General features: G+C 44.3%; 1 protein-coding gene across 5 annotated transcripts in view; it reads left to right on the top strand.

The window, feature by feature from the left end:
- Window positions 1-21943, top strand: part of SERINC5 (serine incorporator 5) — a 207361-nt gene extending 185418 nt beyond the window's left edge. For 4 of the 5 annotated variants that reach the window (XM_060295942.1, XM_060295941.1, XM_030846779.2 and 1 more), the window contains 7 exons: window positions 2321-2532; window positions 4064-4159; window positions 6625-6751; window positions 13257-13323; window positions 16204-16243; window positions 16909-17053; window positions 20653-21943. In XM_060295942.1, the coding sequence (XP_060151925.1) occupies window positions 2321-2532; window positions 4064-4159; window positions 6625-6751; window positions 13257-13323; window positions 16204-16243; window positions 16909-17053; window positions 20653-20800 (835 nt within the window). In that variant the 3' untranslated portion in view covers window positions 20801-21943. Of the gene's footprint in view, window positions 1-2320; window positions 2533-4063; window positions 4160-6624; window positions 6752-13256; window positions 13324-16203; window positions 16244-16908; window positions 17054-18152; window positions 18715-20652 lie in introns of those variants that run through there. The other variant, XM_060295944.1, reaches the window with a different exon arrangement.
- Window positions 21944-23705: the final 1762 nt, after the last annotated feature.

The following is a 23705-nucleotide window of genomic DNA, read 5'->3' as shown; positions in this document are numbered from 1 at the left end:
GCCGGGCACCAAGAGTATAAAGATAATAAGTCACAGCACTTATTTGGGGTGTCTATAGCAGATGTCATTGGGAGGACCAACTGAGTCTGGAGCAGCAGGAATCACAGCCACTCTGCCACCATTGCTGCCTCCAGTTATCCTCTGACAGTTGGCAGTCCTTGCACCAATATTCATTAAGCACCTATTATTTGCCGGGCACTCGACAGTAGGAGAGCAGCAGTGAATGCAACCGTGTCCTGCTCTGTGGAGCTTACATTCTCCTGGGGAGAGGGGCGATAGATAATCAACTTATAATCAAGCAAATACGTACTAGGTTTAATGGTGAAAAGTGCTCTGGAGAAAAAGAAAGGGTGTGGGAGTTGGGGTGAGCAGAGCAGGGAAAGGCTTTCATGACGAGGTGTGAGGGAGACGAGGGAAGTTGGGGAGAGCCTAAGGCAGGATCGTGCTGGCTTCTTTAAGGGGCACAGGGACATCCACTGTGGCTGGACCCCAGTGGTGAGGGAAGAGTGCAAACCACATGGTAGCAGCAGTCAGATTCTGATATAGTCTGAAGTTGGAAGCAGTGGAATTTGCTGCTGGGGATGGCATGGTGGTGGGGAGAGGAGAGGAGCAGGGAGAGAAAAAGACAGCAGTCAAGAGCAACTGCAGTTCTTTAATCTCCCCCCACCCCCACCCCCACCCCTAATGGGAAGAATGGAATTGCCATGTTCTGAGGTTGGGAAGATCACAGAAGAGCATGTTTGGGGATGGAGGTTTGAATATTGGGAAGTTAATCTGGACCTGCCAAGTTTGACATGCAGATTAGACCTCCAAGCGAAGACATTAACAGTTGGATAATAGGAGCCTGGAGTTGAGAGGAGAGGTTAGGGTTGAAGATTTAACCTTGGGAATCTAAGCATAAATTAACTGTTAAGAAAGTCCTTCTTATAGTAATAACATAGCGCAAAAGACTAGTGAGGAAACAGCTGGACCCCACCTACACACTGGTCAGCAGTGTTCACCTTTTTCTACTTAATCCATTTTCTCTCCCTGTCGTCGATTACCATTTGGCTCCTTCCTTTCTCTAGTTTCATTTTCTCTTCATTTGCTTTGTGTGCCTTCCCTGTTAGAATAACTGTGGTCATCGAAGCACCTGGCTCCGTTTCAGGAATATGATGGTCATTGTCATTTTGGCCTTTCCTCCCTGTTTTCTTTGTCTCCGGGCTGCAGTAACTTCATAATTGAAACATTTTAGCTGGGTTGCTTGAACACTCTCCAGCTTTGTGAAGATAGTGAGTATGTTGCTTTCTCTGTGAAGGTTTGTGAGAGTGTGGTTACAAAGGGCCATTGAATCCTAAGGCAGATGACAGTGATTCAGTCCATCCCCCTGTTGTTCTGTCCTCTTCATTTAGCATCAATAAGCCCTCTTTTCTTTGTTCTGAACAGTTTCTGTAGATTGTTAAATCACTACTTATTTCTCCCATCCCTTTATTAATGTTTACATAAATCAGAGAGCACATTAACCTCCTCTTTTAGATTCTTTATTGTAAATCCCATTAAAATTTCTACTCTTTACTCTTTTCCCGGCTGATTTTATTCTCCACCCCCCCCCTTTTTTTTTTTTTGCCGTGCTGCGTGGCTTGCGGGATCTTAATTCCCCAACCAGGAATTGAACCTGGACCCCTGGCAGTGAGAGCACTGAGTCCTAACCACTGGACCACCAGGGAATTCCTGTCTTCACTTTTTCTAATGTCAAACTTCTTAATCATACCTGGCATTGTTTGGGAGAAGCAGAACTAGTACAGATTCTCCTTTTCAGTGCAGAGACAGAAGAGCTGAGGTCAGCCAGTCTTTCTCCGGGTGAAGTTCATTTGCTTCTGTCTCCCTAAAGGGAAGATGAGTGTCAGCAGGAGCTGCTGGCAGCACTTGACTAAGAGACTGGCACCTCCAGGCGCTGTGTTTATGGGGAAAACTCCAACTCCAGCAAAGAGCCACTTTTTAATACTGCCAAAACCTGTCCCAGGGTAATTGACATCCAGAACGGGGAAGCTAGAATAAAGTCTGTGGTGTATTCATTTTAGCTGATGAATACACTTGAGTCAAAGATGGAATTTTATCAGTGTTTAGAAAAAATTCTATCCTTGAGCCAAGAACTTTTTGCATATTTACCTGTACCTTCTAGCTTCTAGTGGGTAAAATGATAGGCCTTTGGATAACTCATTACTATGGGCTGGGGCCTGATAGCATTAGTGAATAATGCCTGAGGGATGATAGATGCTGTCGGAGAATCAATTGACCTGTCTTCTCTCCCCTTCCTCTTCTCCACTTCCTGGAGAAACAGGACCGCAGGCACAGCTAGCAACAAGCTGTGGTACGCCTCTCTGTCCCTGGTGACTCTCATCATGTACTCCATCGCCACGGGAGGCTTGATTTTGATGGCAGTGTTTTATACACAGAAAGATGGTTGCCTGGAAAATAAAATTCTTCTGGGGGTAAACGGAGGCCTGTGTCTGCTTATTTCAGTGGTAGCCATCTCACCCTGTGTCCAAGATCGTAAGCACAGTTTTTTTTTCCATTCTTATTCATATTATAAATGTCTTTGAGCAACACCCCTCCCTTTTTGGAAATTATGGTCATTCCTTAATTTACCATGGGTGGATCAGCAATAGGAAAGGTGGGACCCCAGTGTCCCCTTCATGCCCCACACTGGGGCGAATGTGATAGTCACGCATGCCTTGTGTCCAAGATTTGAGTGTAATGAAGCCAATAAATAAGGAGATAGATGTTGCCATTACATAATGCACTACAAGGAGCCTTTCAATGGAAAACACCTTTACTGGATATTTAGCTCTTCCCTGTGATCTCTGTGTAAAACTTGAATGAGTGAGAGGGCTACGGAAGGAGCTGTTCTGGGGCTCATCTTTCACTTAAGACCCCTGTGGACCGCAAATTGAGGACAGCGTGGTCCCAGAGTCAGGAAGCAGGAAATCCGATCCTGGCTCTGCCAGCAGCTAGCTCCGGGAGCTAACCGTTCTCACACCCCAATCCTTCCTCTGTGAAGCCAACAGAAACCTGTGAGCCTGATCTTGCTCATGGTTGTTTCAAAGCTAAAAGGAAGAGATGATGGAAGTTCATTATTGAAATTGAGATGGTTATTACTCCACCAGTTCCTTTAATTGATCAATTAAGAATTTCCTAAAGCATTAGTATTCAGATTAAAATGTGCTTTGGGTTAAATCCTACTTTTTGAAATAGTTATAATATTTTGAAATATTTGGTTTAATGCCATTAATTGTTAAGGTGAGTCTTATTCCCATGCCAAAGAGCAACATTATGAAAGGGCCTATTTTTTACCTTTATGGGTCATTATAATTTAATAATTATAACTCTGGGAATAAATTTAATCAAATGGAAGACTGGGTGAAACTAAATCCTTTTATGTCTGCAGGTGGTTGAAAATTTCACCAAAAAAAGGATAAATCCCTTTTATCACATCTTGGTTACTCTCAACCATCCGAACAGTTTAATTTAAATATTGTAACATTGAAACCCTTTTCCCAGTGAATGCTCAGTCCCATAGCCTTCTTCTTTGGTTTGGACCAGCTCTGGTATTCCCAAAGGATTTTTTGTCCATTGACAGATACGAGCTTTCTCCCCATCTGGAATCCAGGCCCTCCCTATAAAATCCATCATTTATTTACCCCACTAAACTATGTGATCTCACAAATAACGACAGTAAATTTTCTTTGGAGGTTTTGTGATTTAAGAACTAATGTTATGAACCTCACGGAGACCAGGCAATATGTTTCAGTACAGCTGCAGTTATTATCAAAATAGGGTGTTGGGAGAGAACTCCGTAGAACTTGTCATCTCTAAAACAGCAGTTAGGTTCAGTGTATCACTCCCCGCCCCGCCCCCTCCCCAAATGTTTTGGTGTCATCTGAGAAACACATTACGTACCTCTTCTTACCCTGAAGGGTGGGGCTCCAAGTTGGAGGGATATCATTTGGGGGAGACCTGTTTTTTTAAGGCACATATGCTTTCTCATCATTGATTTAAAACACTGTCTCTTCTCATTCTCCAGGACAACCGCACTCTGGGTTACTGCAGTCGGGTCTCATCAGCTGCTACGTCACGTATCTCACGTTCTCAGCTCTGTCCAGCAAACCTGTAGAAGTAGGTAAGCCAGCTTGTTAGGGAGCCTGTGCTTGCAGGATGAATGTTGTCATTTGTGGAGTGAGCACTATGTCTCTGTGAGCTATCGTTTAAGTATCAGGGATACGACACATCAAAATAGAGAGATGATCTAGACTTCTTCATTAAATGAGGTCCTCAACATGGGATATGAACATGAAACTTCCTTCTCCTGAGTCTTCCTGCTGTTCAGGAAAGACATGAACTAAGGAGGGCTGTTGAGTTTGCTTTGAGGCCTAATCTGCATTTTCCTGCTCAGAAATACTCAAATGTTCAAGAAAAAATTTTTTGCTCTATTTTTTTATTATTATTTTTAGATGGTTATTAATTTTCTTTAGGTGATCATTTCTCTGACTGTAACAGAGAGTAGAAAGAGCATGGGAGTTGTTCTGCCACTTAAGTAACTTGTATGAAGTCACTTTTCTCTCCCTAGATATCTCGCCTTTAAAATAAGATTTTTTTTTTTTTTTTTGGTTGCATCTGGTCTTTGTTGCTGCATGTGGGGCTTTCTCTAGTTGCAGGAGCAGGGGCTGCTCTTTCTTGTGGTGCGTGGGCTTCTCACTGTGGTGGCTTCTCTTGTTGCGGAGCACGGGCTCTAGGCGCGCGGGCTTCAGTAGTTGTGGTGCTCAGGCTCAGTAGTTGTGGCTCGTGGGCTCTAGAGCACAGGCTCAGTAGTTGTGGCGCACGGACTTAGTTGCTCCGTGACATGTGGGATCCTCCCGGACCGGGGCTCGATCCTGTGTCCCCTGCATTAGCAGGTGGATTCTTAACCATTGTGCCACCAGGGAAGCCCCTAAAATAAGAATTTTAATTATTATTTTAAGAAGATAATTAAATAAAATTCTTCTTTTATAGGGTGGTTTTTAAGATTTCAATGAGTATGTGTGTGTATGTAAGTATAAGTACAGTTCCTGGCATGTAGTAGGTGCTATATAAAGGATGCCCTATTATTCTTGTAGAGTGGTTGCAATGAATATTTGAGAACTATAAAAGCACTATTATATTATAAGCTTTCCCAGTAAAGGACCAGATTTTCTTGTGTTGATTTCCAAACTCATTATATTTCATCATCTTTATCACTTTTGTGATATGTAAATGTGTATATAAATGTATACTCATATACATGTGAGAATGTCTGGGTACATTTTATCTTATATACATCAGGTGAAATACATGTACTCTCTTTTCTCTAGAATAGAAAATTGAAGTTGTTTTCCTTTTTTAAGTTTAGAAAGCAAATGCAAAGATAATTTGAAACTTTTAGCATATACATGTACTACATATGGGTCTTGCCTTTATAGCTATTTATAGTACAATGCAAATATAATTGTACATCTTATATTAAGTATAGTCTATCCTGGATATATTTTTTTTAAATCTCTCTTGACTCTAAGTTTATTTAAGTCTACTCTGTTTAAGACTTTTATGAGTGTTTTGACTATTTATGTATTAATCTCTGTTTTTAACTTAACGGGGTTTTTGGTTACAACATTTTTCTTTTTAATGGCAGGTATCACTTAAATACAGAAAAAAACTTTTATTTTTAATTTTGGGTGGTGCTACTTAAATAGCAAAGTTCATATTTTGGTCAGTTTTGTAAAGAAAATTTTCATTGGCCTAAGAATAAAGATTCCTTAAACCACAGCACACACAGTTTACAGTTTCAAGTGGGAGCACCAGCAATAATTTTAGTCCAACTTTAAACTCTTAGAATGTGCATGTTTGTAAAATGGTTTCTAGCCTGTTATTTTATGTTTATGTTCCTTATTTTTGGGCAGAGTTGGCAAACAGACCCAGCTTGGGTGTTCAAAATTGAAGACTCTGTGATAGATAAAAAGTAAACGACTAGTGATGGTAATATGATACAAATCTTTGTTATGTAGCCTCTCACAATTTTTTAAAGCTCTAGACCACTTGAGGAGGTTCCCAGGTTACAGCCGTAAGATGTCATGACTGTCCTATTACCAACAGTAAAATGACTTCTCATCTGGGTGGAGGCTGTTGGCCAGATAGCAGTTCCTGCAGGTTCCTGTTTGATGTAATAGTCTTGACACTCCTCCAGGGAGAATAGACATGGAGGATGCTCTCAGTTAGCTGCACGCTACCTGCCAATCAACTGCCCAATCAACTGAAAAATGACCTAAGTTTACTCTTTACTATCGTTTCAATAGTACTGAAAAATAGCACGACTCTTAGCAAGTCCTGGGACTGAAGATCCCTTTAGCACTAAACTGGAACCCGAGGGTCTTGCTCCGAGAGGCTTCCTAGGTGGCAGAGGGTGCTTCACAGTAGTAACAATCTAGTCTGAGTCGAGTGGGACAGTAGAGGAGAAGCTTCCAGTGCTGAGTCTCACTGTTCTGCACTGCATGAATTTTCTCAAAGTGAATGCATCCCTGAGTAACAGCGGGCTTTTCTAATGTGGCTCTGATTCCTTTCCCTTTTCTTCACAAGTTCTAGATCAACATGGGAAGAATGTCACCATCTGCGTGCCTGACTTTGGTCAGGACCTGTACAGAGACAAAAACTTGGTTGCTGGACTGGGTACCACTCTGTTGTGTGCGTGCATCTTGTATTCCTGGTAAGTTTCAGGAGTTACCTAAGGCCATCTTTGCAGACTTTAAAAGTAAAAGAGGAGAATTTAAATACATTTTAGCAGTGTGAGGCAGCCAAACAAATACCATCTGAGGAAGAGGGAAAATGTAGCCTGAAGTAAAAAGGTGGTATTACAGCATGAAATCTAGGTGTTTGGACTTCATTTGCCTAACTTGTATTTCTATGTGGTAAATAAAATAAATATATATGGTACGTTGCAATGCTTTAACAGACGGTTGAGTACTACTTGCTAAAGCATTTTTGGAGGGTAAGGGGGCACAAAGTGAGGAAGAGGTGGAATGTGCCAGAATGTTTTGGCAACTTTCTACTCCAGCGGAAATATCGTTTGTTCTCTTGTTGATGGAAAGAGTACAAAGTACTCCATGCACAGTCATTTTGTGCTTGGTCCAGGAAGGACGGGAAACATCCCTTTTATGCTAAAACCCACATTGCTATTAAGGAGGCGAAGTCATTCTTCCAAAAGTAAGTGTGATACATAAACAGGCTGTGTTGCAGATGCTTGGGGTGAGGTTTATTCCACCTTCAAAATCTGTAGAAGATACGAGAAGGAGAAAAGTAAAGGGTAGGAATGATAAGTTTCTTACTTCAGGTACATATTTCACTGATGATCAAGCTTCCCTTTGACAGTAACCCTTTCATGTTTAGGTTTTACTCCTGTGTTTTACATTTCGTTTGTTATATTTCTTCTTTATTTTTATTAAAAAAATATATATATATATATGTATATTTATTTATTTATTTATTTTGGTTATGCCGGGTCTTAGTTGCGGCACACGGGATCTTCATTGCGGCATGTGGGCTCTTAGTTGTGGCATGCATGCGGGATCTAGTTCCCCAACCAGGGATCGAACCTGGGCTCCCTGCATTGAGAGCATGGAGTCTTACTCACCGGACCACCAGGGAAGTCCCTCGTTTGTTATATTTCAGTGTCTAAAAATTTCAGCTAGTCACAGGCACATGGTAATCTTCCTCTGGCCAAAACTGTACTATCCTGGTGGTGATAGCTTGTATAAATAGAATGTCTCTCTGAGCATGTTGGCTTTTTCTCTTAGAGCTTCTAACACCCCCTAATGCCATAGAGAGAGACCAACAGACATAGACAGATGACAGACGTAGACAAGAGAACTGAGTTTTATAAAGTACGTGTTCACAGTCATGCATCCAGCTTTCAAACGCGTGCAAGCTCTCAGCCTGTCTGTGATGTGGTGACAGCCTTTCCATGATGCAGCAGAAGGGACTGTGGTGACCGGTTTCTGGCCTTGCACCGTTATTAATTCCATACTTGTTCACTGATTCGGGCCCTCATCAATGAATGTTTTCAGGAAAGCCATAAAGGCCACCCACACTTTAATGCTGATTCTCAGCCCTTCCTTTCTTAAGTTTTTCCTTCCTGAGTCTGTTATTGTTGGGCTTTGGGGAGAAGTGTCAGCAACATGGCTAATTTTGCAATTTGTCACTCACATTTTTTTCTGCATTGGTATGTAAAAAAATATTGGTAAATCCAGTGAGGAGAAAGTAGGTTACTATACTATAAGTGTAGAATATTCCATTTTAAAATAAAATATAGTTGTATTTACACATGTAGAAAAACTCCTGGAAGGAGATAAACCAAGCTTGTAAGAGTGGTGGTATTAGGGATAACTTTTTTCTGTTTTTTTCTAAAAAAAAAAAAAAATTTTTTTTTTTTTTTTTTTACAATGAGCTAGTGTTTCTTTTGTTTGTGCTATCAGAAAAAAAAAGGCTGTAAAGATATTGGATACAATAAAATCATGTGTTTTTTGAGTTGCTGAATGCCTAATCCTGCATGATAAAAAATGTTTGTGCCCTTAGATAAAAATAGGGCATAGATTTGCTATAAGCCCATCAATGGAAAAGATGGCAAAAATGCTATTTAATGTGCTGATGGAACTGCCACCAGTGGTGTTGGTTTGTGGTGTGGAATTTCCACCCTGTTAGATTTTCACTGCCACCCTTGAGTGAGAAATGATGAATGAAACATTGCTCCTTTTGGAATTTAGAGGCACTTTAGTGGAGGTTGGTAAGGTCTAATCTGATATTCCCAAAAGATAACAAATTTCAAAGCTGACAGCTGCTACTTAACATCTGTCTAAATGCCAGTAACAAACTTTTTTTTTTTTTTTTTTTTGCGGTATGCGGGCCTCTCACTGTTGTGGCCTCTCCCGCTGCGGAGCACAGGCTCCGGATGCGCAGGCTCAGTGGCCATGGCTCACGGGCCCAGCCGCTCCGCGGCATGTGGGATCTTCCCAGACTGGGGCGCGAACCCGTGTCCCCTGCATCGGCAGGTGGACTCCCAACCACTGCGCCACCAGGGAAGCCCAACAAACGTTTTTGAATGCTGGTAATCAAACTGCAAAACCATAGTGTGCAAAGGAACGCGGAGACAGAAAACAGCAGCCACACCGAGTGGAGATGAGGAGTAGCCAGGCAGCTCCAGGGTATTGGTGTAACACATGGTGCGGACACACTGCCTGGTGATGCCAGGTGATTCCTCAGGGGTCAGTGAAGTGCTGCACAGGGTGGGGTGAGGGTGTCTGAGTGACTGATGTTTGCTCTGATTACCCACCACAGCTCCAGGAGGAATGGGCTTTGAGAACTTTATACCAAGCATCTTGGAGCTCAAGGGGTACTGAGTTCAGCCTAGGAGGGCCTTGAACAGGGAGGTGTGAGAGGTGACCCAATTAGGAGTGTTTCAAATCTTGACTTTCCTAGACTCAGAGGATTGAGAGATTGGAAGATACTACAGAAGGAGGCTGCGCTGCCTGGGCGAAAACTGTCATTTGAAGATGATTGCAGGAATATCTAGAATTCTCCATAGACTCTGTAGAAAGCCAGAAGATTGGGTGGTGTGTGCGTTGAAGGGAGAAGAAATCACCTGTTTTCAATGGAAGTCCAGGATTGCTTGGGATTGGGGTTAACTTGTTTTGGTAAGATCTTAGAGGCTCGCTGTGCTATGTTCTCACCCAACTGGAGTCTCCTCACCCCCGACACACTCTCTCTCTCTCAGACACTTCTTTAGGAGGCTCTCATGATGGCCTCCAGTCTCACTTTCTGGCTCTCTGTCCCAAGTCCTGCTTCTGGGCACTCACTATGAGGATGTTTTACTCTTGGCTGTCTTAGCTTGGAAGAAGGGCTCAGCCAAAACTCACTCGCCAGCTTTCCAACTGAGGCTGCCCTTTCTCCCAAAGCCTCTTCTACTGTACCCAGGCATTATGCTGTAAAGAAATGTCACAGCCCGGACCCCGTCAGGAGTCCCCTGATGGCTCTTTCTATAAGCGGGTGCCCCTGTACCCCCTTAGGCCTGGATCCTTGCTGTCATAGGCCCTGGCCTCCCCCAGCTATTCCTTAAGTCCCTCCTTGGTCTCTAGATTTTGATTGAAATTGTTATTCTGTTGGATTCAAGTTCACAAACTGTCAGATGAGACAGGATCATGGAGTCGATCAAGTTCAATTCCCTCTTGGGAATTCTCTGACGGTCCAGTGGTTAGGACTCTGTCCTTTCATTGCCGACAGCCCGGGTTTCATCCCTGGTTGGGAAGTTAAGATCCCACAAGCTGTGCACCCCACCCCCACCCCCACCCCCCAACAAAAGAAAAGTTCAATTCCCTCATTGTACACATAAGGAAAATTGAGATGTGGAGACTGCTCCTATATTTCTCCCCCGGTTCAGGAAACCTTTCCTTACATCTCCTTTGCTGGCGTATTGGGAGAGACAGGTTCATAGTCATTCTCCACACCCCCCCCACCCCCCACCCACGCCCTGGGAAGACTTGGAGTAAGGTCCTTCACTTAGGTGGAACAATCAGCTGGATGACTTGCATAATTGCATTATTAGGAGGCATTTGTGCTGTAAAATGTTCCCCGGCTATTTCAGTTTTAGCTATGCTTAAGAGAAAAAAATAACTCTTTTTTCAGCTGTCTTAGGAATTTGAGAACAAAATTGGAAAAACTAAGAATCTTTAGTAAAGGTCAAACAACTTGCTAGTTCCAAATGGGACATTTCACAGCACTATAGCAGACCATATGGAAATAGGTGCAAGATTGGTAAGATGGCACTGGAGAGATTGGTTTAAATGGAGAAAAGTTGGCAAATCAAGGAGGGTTATCTATTCTTTTGGTGTGTTCTGGACCTACTGCTTTTATTTAAGAAGGGGGTGGGGGGAGTACATTTTGGGAATCCTGTTACTGCCTAACCTGCCAGCTAGAAGTTTTCATGTCTCTGCATCAGGAACATGTTGAGGACCCCTTTTCACCATCTCTGGTTTCCACTGGGAACATAACTGAACTTGATTATACCAAGTCTGAGAACAGTCACGGGATCTCTCAAGGGCCCTGTAAGTTTGTCGGGGACAGAATCTGTGGTCTCCGATAGGAAAGTCTGGACGCGTTGTCTAGAGATTTTCTGTGACCTAGTGGAGTTTGGCCAGTTCCCGAACCGCTGAAGCAGATGTGGAGGGGCACCTGCATTGCAAATCATTCTTCCAATATGGAAGAGATTCTGGGCATGACAGAGGTTGGGAGGGGTTGGGGGTAGCAGGGAGGCGTTTTTCTTTTTTGGTTGTCACAACAACTGCAAGATGCCCCTGGCTTTTGGTGAGAGAGTGCTCGAGATAGTAAACAAATAAGGTGATTAGACCTTCTCTGTCCACTGAAGCATTGTCCCAACCAAATGCTGTCAGGCTCCTCCCACCCCCACAGGAAGTACTGGGTTAAAGTCACTCAGGCCTTAGCCCTGGAAGGGAAGAGGTTATGGATAATCCGGGAATTGTTGTCTTGTGCCGACCAGATGGGTCTTAGTAATAGCCAGAGTGCAGACAATAAGAATTTCCTAGGCTTTTAAAGAGTTTGTAAAAACAATATTTTCTCAGTAATTTTAAGAAGAGTGTTTTGTGGGTAAAGGCCATGATTGAATAAAGACCTTATTTTATGGTAACATCTACTTATAGAAGTCACATGTCACTAATGATGAACTGATTATAGGTATTTTTAGAAGAACAAAAGCTTCCCCTTTTAAAGTGCTCTCTGATGATGGAAGCAAAGTGGCAGAGGTGCCAGGATCAAAAGCTTTGCTTTTCTGAAACCATTTTATTCCCAAGAATTTATGAAATGGAATATTTATTTGAACTTTTTTAAAGAATAAATATCATCTTTCAGATGAAAATTCCAGATATTGATCTCTTCCTAAAGTTAAGTTACATTTTCCTCCATGGAAACGATATACTGTGTTAAATCATAATTCATATGCACAAAATGGAGCATGCCTTGAGTGCAGGAGCAAGGTGTATGTGTTTCTTGGGTGCACAGCCATTGGGAATTGTTTCTATCCTTCCTCAGACCAGGTTCAAAGTCAGGAAGTGGGAGTGGAGCGGGCCTCCATTAACATCCATCTGTTCAAAGCAGACGTGAAAGTGATGCCATTGGACTTGAGTGGACCACAAAAGAAGCAATGCTCTTGGATCCCAGAGGACCTTTTTATGAGGAAAACTTTTTATTGTTTATTTGCATCTCACTGATCTCTTCTCTCCTTGGGAGAGAGGATGAGAATGAGCAGAGAAGGTAGTGCTGCGTCTTGCAGTTTATTCGGTTGAAATGGGTCTGCTAATTCCTGCCTCTCCACTAGCCCCTCCGCCCCCAGGCTAGCGCATTTGCTGCAGGAGGGCAGGGATTGTTGTGTGTTTCACCCAGTCCCCAGTGCTTAGAACAGGGCCTGGCACATGGCACACCTTCGGTAAATATTTGCTAAATCAATCTGTAAAGATTATTCATATATATTGAATATTTTTCTATTTGCTTAAAATGGTCCTTTTTTTCCCCCAGGAAAAATAAATACTTTTTTTTTTTTTTTTTTTTTTACCCCTATAAGCCAGATTTTATAACATTTTACCTCTCTAGGCATGGGGAGAGTGGCAGGAAGAATGTTTTTTAATCACACTGATAACTACTCTGTGCTGAATTTCCAAACAGAAAACCTTGCTCTGCCAAAGGCTGATTATCACAGAAAATAGTAATGACCTTTGCTTTTCGTGCCTTTGCATTTTGTTGCCATTTCTGGCTTCTTTCATTGCTTTTGATCCCTTCTAAGTGAGACTAGTCAAAGGGACGGGAAAGATAAAAATGAAATCTGAAAATTATTGGCATTTGAGGGAGGAGAAGCGGAAACCAATAGTGAAAAACAAGATAATAGGATCAAAAAACGACTTTTATCTTTTTTAACCTATAAACTTCTCTTTGCATAAAATGATCTCATGCAACATGGGAAAAAAACATCAGCCATCGAACAGGTCAGGCAATTTTGGAATAAAGTGGGTTGTTAAAATAGACAACTTGTATTCAAGCAGGACTGTAGGTTAGAGTGAGCCTCTCACTGGAGCCTCCGCCAGGAGACTCTGCCCTCCTTCTATGTGATATAACACGTTAATAGGCCTTGCTGACCTTTTTTGTTTATCTCTTAGTTTGACATCGACGACCAGATCAAGTTCGGATGCTCTGCAGGGGCGGTACGCAGCTCCTGACCTGGAAGTAAGCTTATTTCCTTTTCTGGCCCTGCTTCATCTCAGAAGACCCATTTTTCAGAAGGCTTTTTATGTGTTTATTTGCATCCTTAGTGGTCTGTATTCCACGATCCCATTTTTCTCCTCAGGAAGGAATACAATTTTCGTCCAGGAAAAGAAATGTCCTGAATATACTACAGGATTAAAATAAATCCTTGATCTTCCTCCAACAAATTTGGCCTCTGGTGTGGCATTCGGCCGCCCCACTCCCACCAGAGGCCTGGGTAGCTCGTTGGGCTGCTCTTTGCTCGTTTCCTCTGTTGTAACAGAATGTGTGCGGGTTGTCTTAACTTCTAGCCCATCCCCCTCATCTTTACCTGTCTGCGCTCTCCGTACACAGCACGGCCATGAGGTCATAGGGTAGCTGTGGGAAGGAGAGGGGAGGAACGCGCCTGCGCTCTGTGCCGCCCTGCTGGGCACTGTCTGTACGTGAGCTTGTTAACTGCAGCAGCGCCAGCAGGCGGGCCATCCCATGGGGCGAAGAATGGTGAACAGTCGGCGTCCGAAGAACCAGGCTGGTCAGCATTTGCCTGTCGGTCAGCAGAATGTCATTTTCTTTCTTGTGCAAACGTCTTTTTTCTGGGGCCCTCAGTGGAACATCCACCAAGGTCACAAAAGGTCTGATCAGATGGAGGCAGCCAGGAAGAGACTCAGCCCTGACCCCAAGAATGGAACGAACCGGAGGTTCTGATGATGGCTAAGACTAGCTGTGTTCTAAGTGCTACATCTGTGACTTCATTTAATCTTCAAAGAAACCCAAGGAGGGTTTTATCTCCATTTCACAGAAAGGGGAAAAACAGAAAAGTTAAGTCCTTGAAACTTTTGATTTGCCAGCGTGTAAACCGTGCCCTCTGGTTCCAGGGTCTATGCTGTGTTCCTAACCACCACTGCCCGAGATTCAGCTGCTCTCTGCTGATTCTGCCTGGCGTTCAACCCCGGCTGCATGGAGGAAGAGCCCTGGCGTCTGTCCAGATATGCGCACTTTGTTCTGCAGTGGGTCTCTGGGGATGGTCCTCCCTGCACCTGACCTGGAGATAGTGGATCATTATGAGGGGTTGTCAGTCTGCCAGTATCATTCACCAGCTCTTTCTGTCTCTTGAAGAAGGAGAAAACTGTGCTGAGTTTGAATGGGTTACTGCCTATTCTCCAGAAGAGAATGGCCTCTAGAAGGCAAGTGGTCGTTCACACCACTGACTGGGTCACCCCTGCTGAGGTTGGACCGCTCTGGCTTCAATATCCCCATTGTGTACACAGTTAAAGTGCAAAGAACAGCAAGTCTCCGAGTTAGATTTAAGAGAGGATGTTTTTCTTCGCATTCCAAGGAAAGAGCCCCAGCGTTTCCCTCTGAACTGGAGAGCACACAGGATGGAAGTTGGTTTGCTAACTCCTTCCCTCACATTTCACAGGATATACCTTTGAAAGAGAGAGTTAGTCATTTCTTGTAACTTAAGCTTCAAAAGAACTGGGACCCCAGCATACGATGTCTTGGCCCCATTGAATGAATTAGTGAATCTTAGACGGTATCACTTGATCCAAGATTCTGTCAGAGCCAATCCCTCTATGACAAGTTTCCTTGATGCACGAAGGAAAAAGGGCTTGGCTTTGAGATGTATAAATGGGACGAAGGCTCAAGCTCCCACGTCCTTGCCCCTGGCTCTCTGTTCTTTGTCGTGAAACTGTTGTTAGCCGGAAGGTGCTGAGGACCCAGCACTTCGCAGACTGTCTTGGCGTGTGTAGCATTTCTTATTCTGTTTACCAGAGTACTTCTGGAATCATGGAGTAATTTTTCGTAACCTGATTTTTTTTTTAAATTGTTTATTGTTTTGAGTAGGTCAGAAACATGGCATGACATTTGGAAGGAACCAAGGACTGTTAAAGGAAAGCATCCCATCCATCGCTGTCCCCAGCACCCCTGCCCCCATGAGGCAGCCAGCTCAGAGCCCGATTTTAATAGGAAATGTGGGCAGGCCTCCTGGCCCCAGATCCCTTAGTTGTTTTACCCTTTCTGAGTCTGTCAGCCCCACCATCTCCTAGATACCATGTGCTGCCTATTGGGGTTCACTGCGTTCCTCTCCCAGGTCTGTCACCTAATTTTGTGACTTCAGGCCAGTTATTCAGCCTGCGGGACCCCAGTTTCCTCACGTGTAAACAGGATAATGATCCCAGCCCCAGGCGCTGAAGAGGATCTCATCAAGTAGCAAGTAGAGCAAAGCACCAGGAGTGAGCGCCATGAGTGTGGCGACCTTGTCTCATTCACTTTGTGTTCCAGGTTGAGTTTTCCAGAAGCAGCCACCGAGGCAGAGCCTGATATGCGGATGTTTATTAGGGATCAACACATGTGGAAGGAGGGAAGGGGGCAGCATGGGGCAGAGGGTGAGGTCGAAGGGCACTGCAGGCTGGACAGAGCCACTGCTCACCCCCCGGGCATTCGGAGCAGATACACGACCCATCAGAGCTGTCCCCCAGGGGTCAGTGGCTGCGCCTTTACCGCCCTGCCGTGAGCCGTCATTCTGTGTGGGTTGCCCAGGATAGGCTCCCTCGAGGGTGGGGCAAAGCCTGGAGCTGCCTTCTAGAGCCTCGCAGTAGCTGAGCAAGCACTAAGGGAGCACCTTGGAACGGGATCTGGGTGGCTCACCTCCATGTCCTTATTTCCTGTCACTAGCCCCCAGAGCGTCTTGGAAGAACACATGTGATCAGAACCTTTCGAAGGAGTGAAGCGTGCAGTTCGGGGCTTGGGATATAGTTCAGATGGAGGAGGTTTGGCACATAGGTGGCCTTTAGTTCTTAACCAATGTAGAGATAGAAAAGCAGAAAGCAAGCCGCCTGACTGTTGGTTTTGCCCTCGCAGGTAGCCCGGTGTTGTTTTTGCTTCGGCTCTGGTGGAGAGGGTAAGTAGACAGCTTTCCTTCTGCGCTCCGTGCGGCCCTGCAGACCTGTAGCTCTAGTCTGTAGGCATTTGGGATTCAGGCACAAATAACTTGAGTGGTAAGAGGATATTTTTATTCCAGAGCTGGTTTATTGTTATGTGTTACACTTTAAGCATTCTTCCCAAAGGGTTGCTGGGATTCGTTTGTGTTGATATTCTGGCAAGCGAAGAACAGTCTATATTTTGGGTCATGTTTCTATAAGTTACATTACCCAGTGAGATTTCAAGGAGCGGGAGGTGCATTTTTTAAAGGAATGATAATTTGGAAATTTTCTTTCGTTCAGCTTACTTTTCTTCTTGAATTAGAGCATCCCAGGGGCTTGAGAACTCTTGCTCTGCCCTCTCATTTTCTTCTGAGCTTATAATACGTTTCGTGCGTTTAAGGGCTCTCTTCTGTTAAAATAAACGTGACCGACGTTAGGTAACTCATCCTGTTATAGAAGGTTTTGGGGTGAGGTCGGCGTTTGGGGCTTATGGCACAGATGAAATTGCCTGAGGGTACAAATGATTTTTGACAGCTTTTCTACTCAACAGCCCCTGGGATGGAAACTAGCGAGTGTGGCTTTGCGAAAATGGTCAACATGCGTGTGTTCACTCACTGGGCTTGTGCCCGCTTTGGGTTCACAGACACAGAAGAGCAGCAGAATGTGAAAGAGGGCCCGAGGGTCATTTATGATGAGAAGAGAAGCACTGTCTACAGCTACGCCTATTTCCACTTCGTATTCTTCTTGGCTTCCCTCTATGTGATGATGACCGTCACCAACTGGTTCAAGTGAGTGGCCCCGTTGTCTTAGATGTTTTAGAAATTGTTAAAAAAAAAAGTCTTTTAAAAACATCCTATTCTTTTTTTTTTTACATCTTTATTGGAATATAATTGCTTTATAATGGTGTGTTAGTTTCTGCTTTATAACAAAGTGAATCAGTTATACATATACATATGTTCCCATATCTCTTCCCTCTTGCGTCTCCCTCCCTGCCACCCTCCCTATCCCACCCCTCTAGGTGGTCACAAAGCACCGAGCTGATCTCCCTGTGCTATGCTGCTGCTTCCCACTAGCTATCCATTTTATGTTTGGTAGTGTATATATGTCCATGCCACTCTCTCACTTCGTCCCAGCTTACCCTTCCCCCTCCCCGTATCCTCAAGTCCGTTCTCTAGTAGGTCTGTGTCTTTATTCCTGTCTTACCCCTAGGTTCTTCTTGACATTTTTTTTTTCCTTAAATTCCATATATATGTGTTAGCATACGGTATTTGTCTTTCTCTTTCTGACTTACTTCACTCTGTATGACAGACTCTAGGTCTATCCATCTCATTACAAATAGCTCAATTTCGTTTCTTTTTATGGCTGAGTAATATTCCATTGTATATATGTGCCACATCTTCTTTATGCATTCATCCGATGATGGACACTTAGGTTGTTTCCATCTCCTGGCTATTGTAAATAGAGCTGCAATGAACATTTTGGTACATGACTCTTTTTGAATTATGGTTTTCTCAGGGTATATGCCCAGTAGTGGGATTGCTGGGTCGTATGGTAGTTCTATTTGTAGTTTTCTAAGGAACCTCCATCCTGTTCTCCATAGTGACTGTACCAATTCACATTCCCACCAGCAGTGCAAGAGTGTTCCCTTTTCTCCACACCCTCTCCAGCATTTATTGTTTCTAGATTTTTTGATGATGGCCATTCTGACTGGTGTGAGATGATATCTCATTGTAATTTTGATTTGCATTTCCCTAATGATTAATGATGTTGAGCATTCTTTCATGTGTTTGTTGGCAGTCTGTATATCTTCTTTGGAGAAATGTCTATTTAGGTCTTCTGCCCATTTTTGGATTGGGTTGTTTGTTAAAAACATCCTATTCTTTACAGCCCGAAGATCAGATCTCTTGGAGTCAACTAACTTCTTCTCCAAGTGCTGCTGTACTCATCTTCACAGAAACAGTCCGCGTTCCTGACAGTCTGTCAGCATGCTTTTGTTTGTTTGTTTGTTTTGTTTTGCGGTAGGCGGGCCTCTCACTGCTGTGGCCCCTCCCGTTGCAGAGCACAGGCTCCAGATGCGCAGGCTCAGTGGCCATGGCTCACGGGCCCAGCCGCCCCACGGCACGTGGGATCCTCCCGGACTGGGGCACGAACCCGCGTCCCCTGCATCGGCAGGCGGGCTCCCAACCACTGCGCCACCAGGGAAGCCCAGCATGCTTTTTAAAACAATATTTATTTATTTATTTGGCTGCGCCAGGTCTTAGTTGAGGGATCTTTCCGTTGCAGCATGCGGGATTTTGTTCCCTGACCAGGGATCAAACCCGGGCCCCCTGCATTGGGAGCGTGGAGTCTTAACCACTGGACCACCAGGGAAGTCCCTCTGTTGGCATGCTTTTAAGCCTGGCAGTTGGTGATACTTACTGCAGCTTTAAGAAAATGGGAGGTTAATGGCACGTGGGCAGTCTTGAGAACATAGTAACAGTGAGGAGGAAGAACATGGAATTCTGCCTTTAAGAAAGAGAAGATACTCTTTTTTTCTACTTTGTACTTTGTCTTTTTTTTTTTTTTTACACTTTCATTACAAAAGTTTGAAACATCTTCTTAAAAAAAAGTAACATATGGACTTCCCTGGTGGTCCAGTAGTTAAGACTCCCTGCTTCCACAGCAGGGGGCGCGGGTTTGCCAGCGTGGCATAGCCAAAAAAAAAAAAAGAGGTGAAAGTGTGAAAAGTAACAACGGACCCCCCCCCACCCCATAACCACTGCTAACTATATGGTATGTATCCTTTCATTCCTTTTCTCTGCATTTATAAGCCTATATAATTTTTTTTTTTTTTTTGTGGTATGCGGGCCTCTCAGTGTTGTGGCCTCTCCCGTTGCGGAGCACAGGCTCCGTAGGCGCAGGCTCAGCGGCCATGGCTCACGGGCCCAGCCGCTCTGCGGCATGTGGGATCTTCCCAGACTGGGGCACGAACCCGTGTCCCCTGCATCGGCAGGCGGACTCTCAACCACTGCGCCACCAGGGAAGCCCTAGCCTACATAATTTTTAAAACATAAACGTGATTACACATATTCTCCCCCTTGAGGGTTGTTTTTTAACTTACGTGATGGACAATACATGATGGGCCTGACTTTCCCTGTCACTACATGGAGATTCTTTTTGATTCCTTTTGGAGATTTCTTTGACCGATCCAAAGTTTCTGTTGCATCATAATTTGTTGTGCCTGAGGATATACCTAACATAGACATTAGAATAACTTAGGATAGACATTAAGACTCATTGTACAACAAACATGTGAGTGGCTCCTTCATGCCACACTGCTGTGGGTGGTAGGGACTATATTCTAATAGGGGAGATGGACGATGATCCACATCAAATACAGCGTGTCAAACAGTGATGACTACTGGGGAGAAAAATGAAGAAGAGGAATGAGGAGTACCCAGTGGGGTCGGGGATGCTGGGGGCAGCGGTTTCAAACAGAGTGATGGGGAAGGCTTCCCTGAGGAGATTCTTCCCCAACATCCTGAGGGAGAAGAGGGTGTTAGAGCCTCTAATGATTCCCGGTGATACCTGGAGAATTCCTGGAAAATTTTGGCTTCGGAAGTTTAAGAAAGGATGGAGGCAGAAAATAACATGTCAAGGATGTGGAGAAACTGGAACCCCCTCTCACTCCTGGTAGGTAAAATGGTGCAGCCACTTTGGAAAATAGTTCCTCAAAAATGTTGAACACAGAGTTATTATATGATGCAGCAATTCCACTCCTAGTTATATAACCAAGAGAAAAAAGAACCACATATGTCCATGTAAAAACTTGTACACAAATGTTCATAATAGCCTCATTCATAATAGCCGAAAAGTGGAAACAACCAAATGTCCATCAGCTGACACATGGCTAAACAAAAGGTGCTATATCCACGCAGTGGAATATTCCTCAGCAACAGAAAGGAATAAAGTACTGTTACATACTACAACGTGGATACACCCTGAAAACAGTATGCTGAGCGAAAAAAGCCAGTCACAAGAGGCCACATGATTCCATGCATGGTGACATGTCCGGAATAGGCAAAGCCATACGGACAGAAAGTGGATAAATGCATGGCAGGGGCTGGCAGGAGGAGGGAAATGAGAGGGCCGCTGAAGGGTGCAGGGTTTCTTTCTGGGGGGATGAGAATGTTCTAAAATTGATTGTGGTGATGTTACACAAGTCTATGAATATAATAAAAATCGTGTACTTTAAGTGGGTGTGAATTACACCTGAATTGAGTTGCCAGGGAAAAAAAGAAAGGCTGGAGGTGGTGGAAGCAGGGAGAGACAAGACTTGGTGGAAGAGACCTTCTCACCACCTGTTCTCACCCTGCACTGATCACAACTGGGTCTCTTGTTTCCGCAGCTATGAAAGTGCCAACATTGAAACCTTCTTCAGCGGGAGCTGGTCCATCTTCTGGGTCAAGATGGCTTCCTGCTGGATATGTGTGCTGTTATACCTGGGAACGCTGGTCGCTCCCCTCTGTCGACCCTCTCCGCACTTCTCCGTGTGAGGATCGGAGCAATCTCCTAGGTTCTGCAGGCTGGAAGTGACGTCCTTTGAACAAACGTACCAGGAGTCTGAGCAGTGACTGGTACTTTGTGACAAGCTGGCATTCCCCCTGGCTGGCTTGAGTGGGTCTAAAAAAACTTAACAGGGGGAAAAAAAAATCACCTGCTTATCTTTTTTAATTCTGAAATTTGAAAAGAAGCTACCAGTTTGTCCCCCGAAAATTGAAATTTTCACCCGAGTGGATCCTGAGTGATATATTTTGTATGTGTCTTACCCCTAAAAACTGGGATAGTAGTTAGGCAAGTATTTTCCTTCTGCATGTTTTTACCAAAACAGAGTTTGGGACATGACATTTTATCACAGGGAGAAAAGCTTACCTTGTGTGGCCTATTATTCCTATCCTTGAAATAGAAAGACATGACAGAATCTGGGGCCCTAAGCTCCTGACAGAACGCAGACCCCTCTCCCACACCTCGGCCTGCGGGACCCCTGCTCCTGGTTCCCTGCTATTTATTGGCTACAAGAGGAAGCATCTGCTTTTAACTCCACCCTTGTGCTGTTTCCTCCCAGCCCCCAAACGTTTCCCTTTGAAGTTGTGATGCTGGGAATCACAGACTTCACTCTGTCCTTGCCCTTCCCAGAGCTCCCCTCATCCTTTCTGGGTTCAACATCTTTGTTATAATGTGAAAAAGCACAATTTGTCATCACCACCCCTGTGGTCCCCCACCAGGTTATCACTACCTGATCTGAGTTACTGCAATACTATGACTCTTACACGTGGTGTTACTCACATGATTAGAGAACAATATTCGTGTTGTTTTCTTTGCTATAGTTCTTGTTTGTGGATTGATATTCATGATACTTTAGGACCTTACCTGGGCAGTTGCTTCTTGACTGAAGCCTGCTGCGCCCCTCTTTCCATTACTAAAGTCAGCCAGTTTTTTCTTCCACTTGAGGCCTTCGAAATTGTAAAAGCAAAAGGACTTTTGTTTTCCAGACCTGTAATGTGACCACACCGTTAATGTCCATTATGATTTTGGGGGTGGATTTGCTGAGGTGAGGACCACAGGCAACACCTCAAACAGGGCTGACCAGGTAAGGCCTCCAGTTATACAAGTTGTACAAGTGACCAAATATACTTAGAAGAAAGGGTGGGTGGGGGGGAGGTATTTAACTAAGCCATAAGCAAAAGCCGCAGAAATTTCCAAAATACATACTTTTAAGGTGATACTGAAGAAAGATTTGACTCTAGGCAGCTGCCCAAGAAGACGTCCATTTTCAGTGCTGATACTCTCAGCCAGGGAAGAGTTTACGCAGTGGAAAGTCCATCAGAGACCCTGGTGGAGGACGGTGGGCACCCTCCTCTTAGTATTTCATGCGGGATGGAAAGAATCCTCTCAGCACCCGGGCAGAGAGGGTCTGAGGATGAAACGATTTGGCCTGTACTTTTTGTGCCCTGCTGTATGCATTGGGTCCCACCTAAGCTGGCCTCCAGTGTGCCAAATGCCGGCCTGGGAAATTAGTCTAGTTCTTCATTTCCACTCACTGCTTTGCCCTCCTTTCAAGAAAATTGGGGGGCGGGGCTCAAACAATGGATGAATTCCTCCAGGAACTTATTTACGGTGTTGGAGGTTCGCTCATTGTGTGTGTGTGAGAGCCTTGTTTTGTAAACTTTATCAAGTTGTTTTCAGACCAGGAGCTCTTTGAGCTCGGTGGTCCAGAGATCTTCTGTAGGCACAAAATGAATGGCCGCTATGCGTAGCCGGAGGTTAAGCCAGTGGGAGCGTGAGCTCTGTGGGTCGGACAGGTGGAGGGAGTGGGGTTGTGTGTGTCGCAGCATCCTGGCAGAGGCCACCGCAGTGGCCGGTGCAGTGACACGGGCTCTGGGTAAGCCGAAAGGAGAGGCAGCTCAGGAGCCGGGGTGCCATCCGTGACTGGTTTCGTTGTGTCTTCTCCCTGCTGGGGTCTAGTGGGGTCTGGCATCCAGCCCTGTGACTTTAGAACTGGCCCTTCTGGCAGGTCAAGGTCAAGCTGACCAGGCCCTGTGTTCCTTAGCGGGCCTTCGTTGGGCCCTTCCTGTGCCGAAGGAAGCTCAGGGAGACACAGAGGAAAGGACATTGCCAGTGGCCAGGCCCTCGGAGCTTCCTTCCTTAGCCGCCCAAATTCTCCTACAGCCAACCCCCATTTTCCAGCTGCTTAAGACTAATAATGTTCCTTTCTGAAGGTTGGTCTGACACAAGAAGGAGAGTTACAGTCATTCTGATTTTATTCTCAACTGAAAATTTAAGCAAGCTTATCTGAATGATCAAGAGATGTAGGTGTTCTCTGAGGACAGAGGGCATATAAATAAGTTGACTTTAATGATTATTAATTGTAATAAACAATACTCAGGTGATAAGTCAACATTCATGGGTTTAAAAAAACCTACATTTTTGTGCTATTGTGTTTTAAGAAACTGGAAACATTGTGCCAATTGCTCTGAGTTGCTCTTAAGGATGATGTTCATTTGATAAATTCACTGATAATCTTTTTAAAATAATAGACTTCTGCTTCCTACAACTTTTTATACATGATTTAAAAAGTGCATTCCCAGAAGCTGCTGGTCAGACTCCTTTAGTGATGAAAGCCGAAGATATTTTACAACTGTGTATGCTTCCTCTGTGCCGTTCATCCGATGAGGAAATTTTTTCCCCTCTCATTTTCATGAGTACAGACACTTAAGTAGGGGAAGGGATTCTTCTGGGAGTGTTGCAGTGTATGTCTAGATGTGTCACCTGACTGAAGACCAGAGACTTTTTTGTCAAAGGCTTTTGGAAACCCTACTTTGTCCTCACTGGGTTGAATTTTTTAATACTGGTTAGTTGGTTTTTTTGTTCTCACAGTTTCTTGGGAAATGGCTTGAAAGA

Source organism: Globicephala melas, chromosome 3, assembly GCF_963455315.2.
Source record: "Globicephala melas chromosome 3, mGloMel1.2, whole genome shotgun sequence".
NCBI classification, from domain to species: Eukaryota; Metazoa; Chordata; class Mammalia; order Artiodactyla; family Delphinidae; genus Globicephala; species Globicephala melas.
Note: the sequence above shows the minus strand (reverse complement) of the source record. Positions and strands in the feature narration are given on the sequence as shown.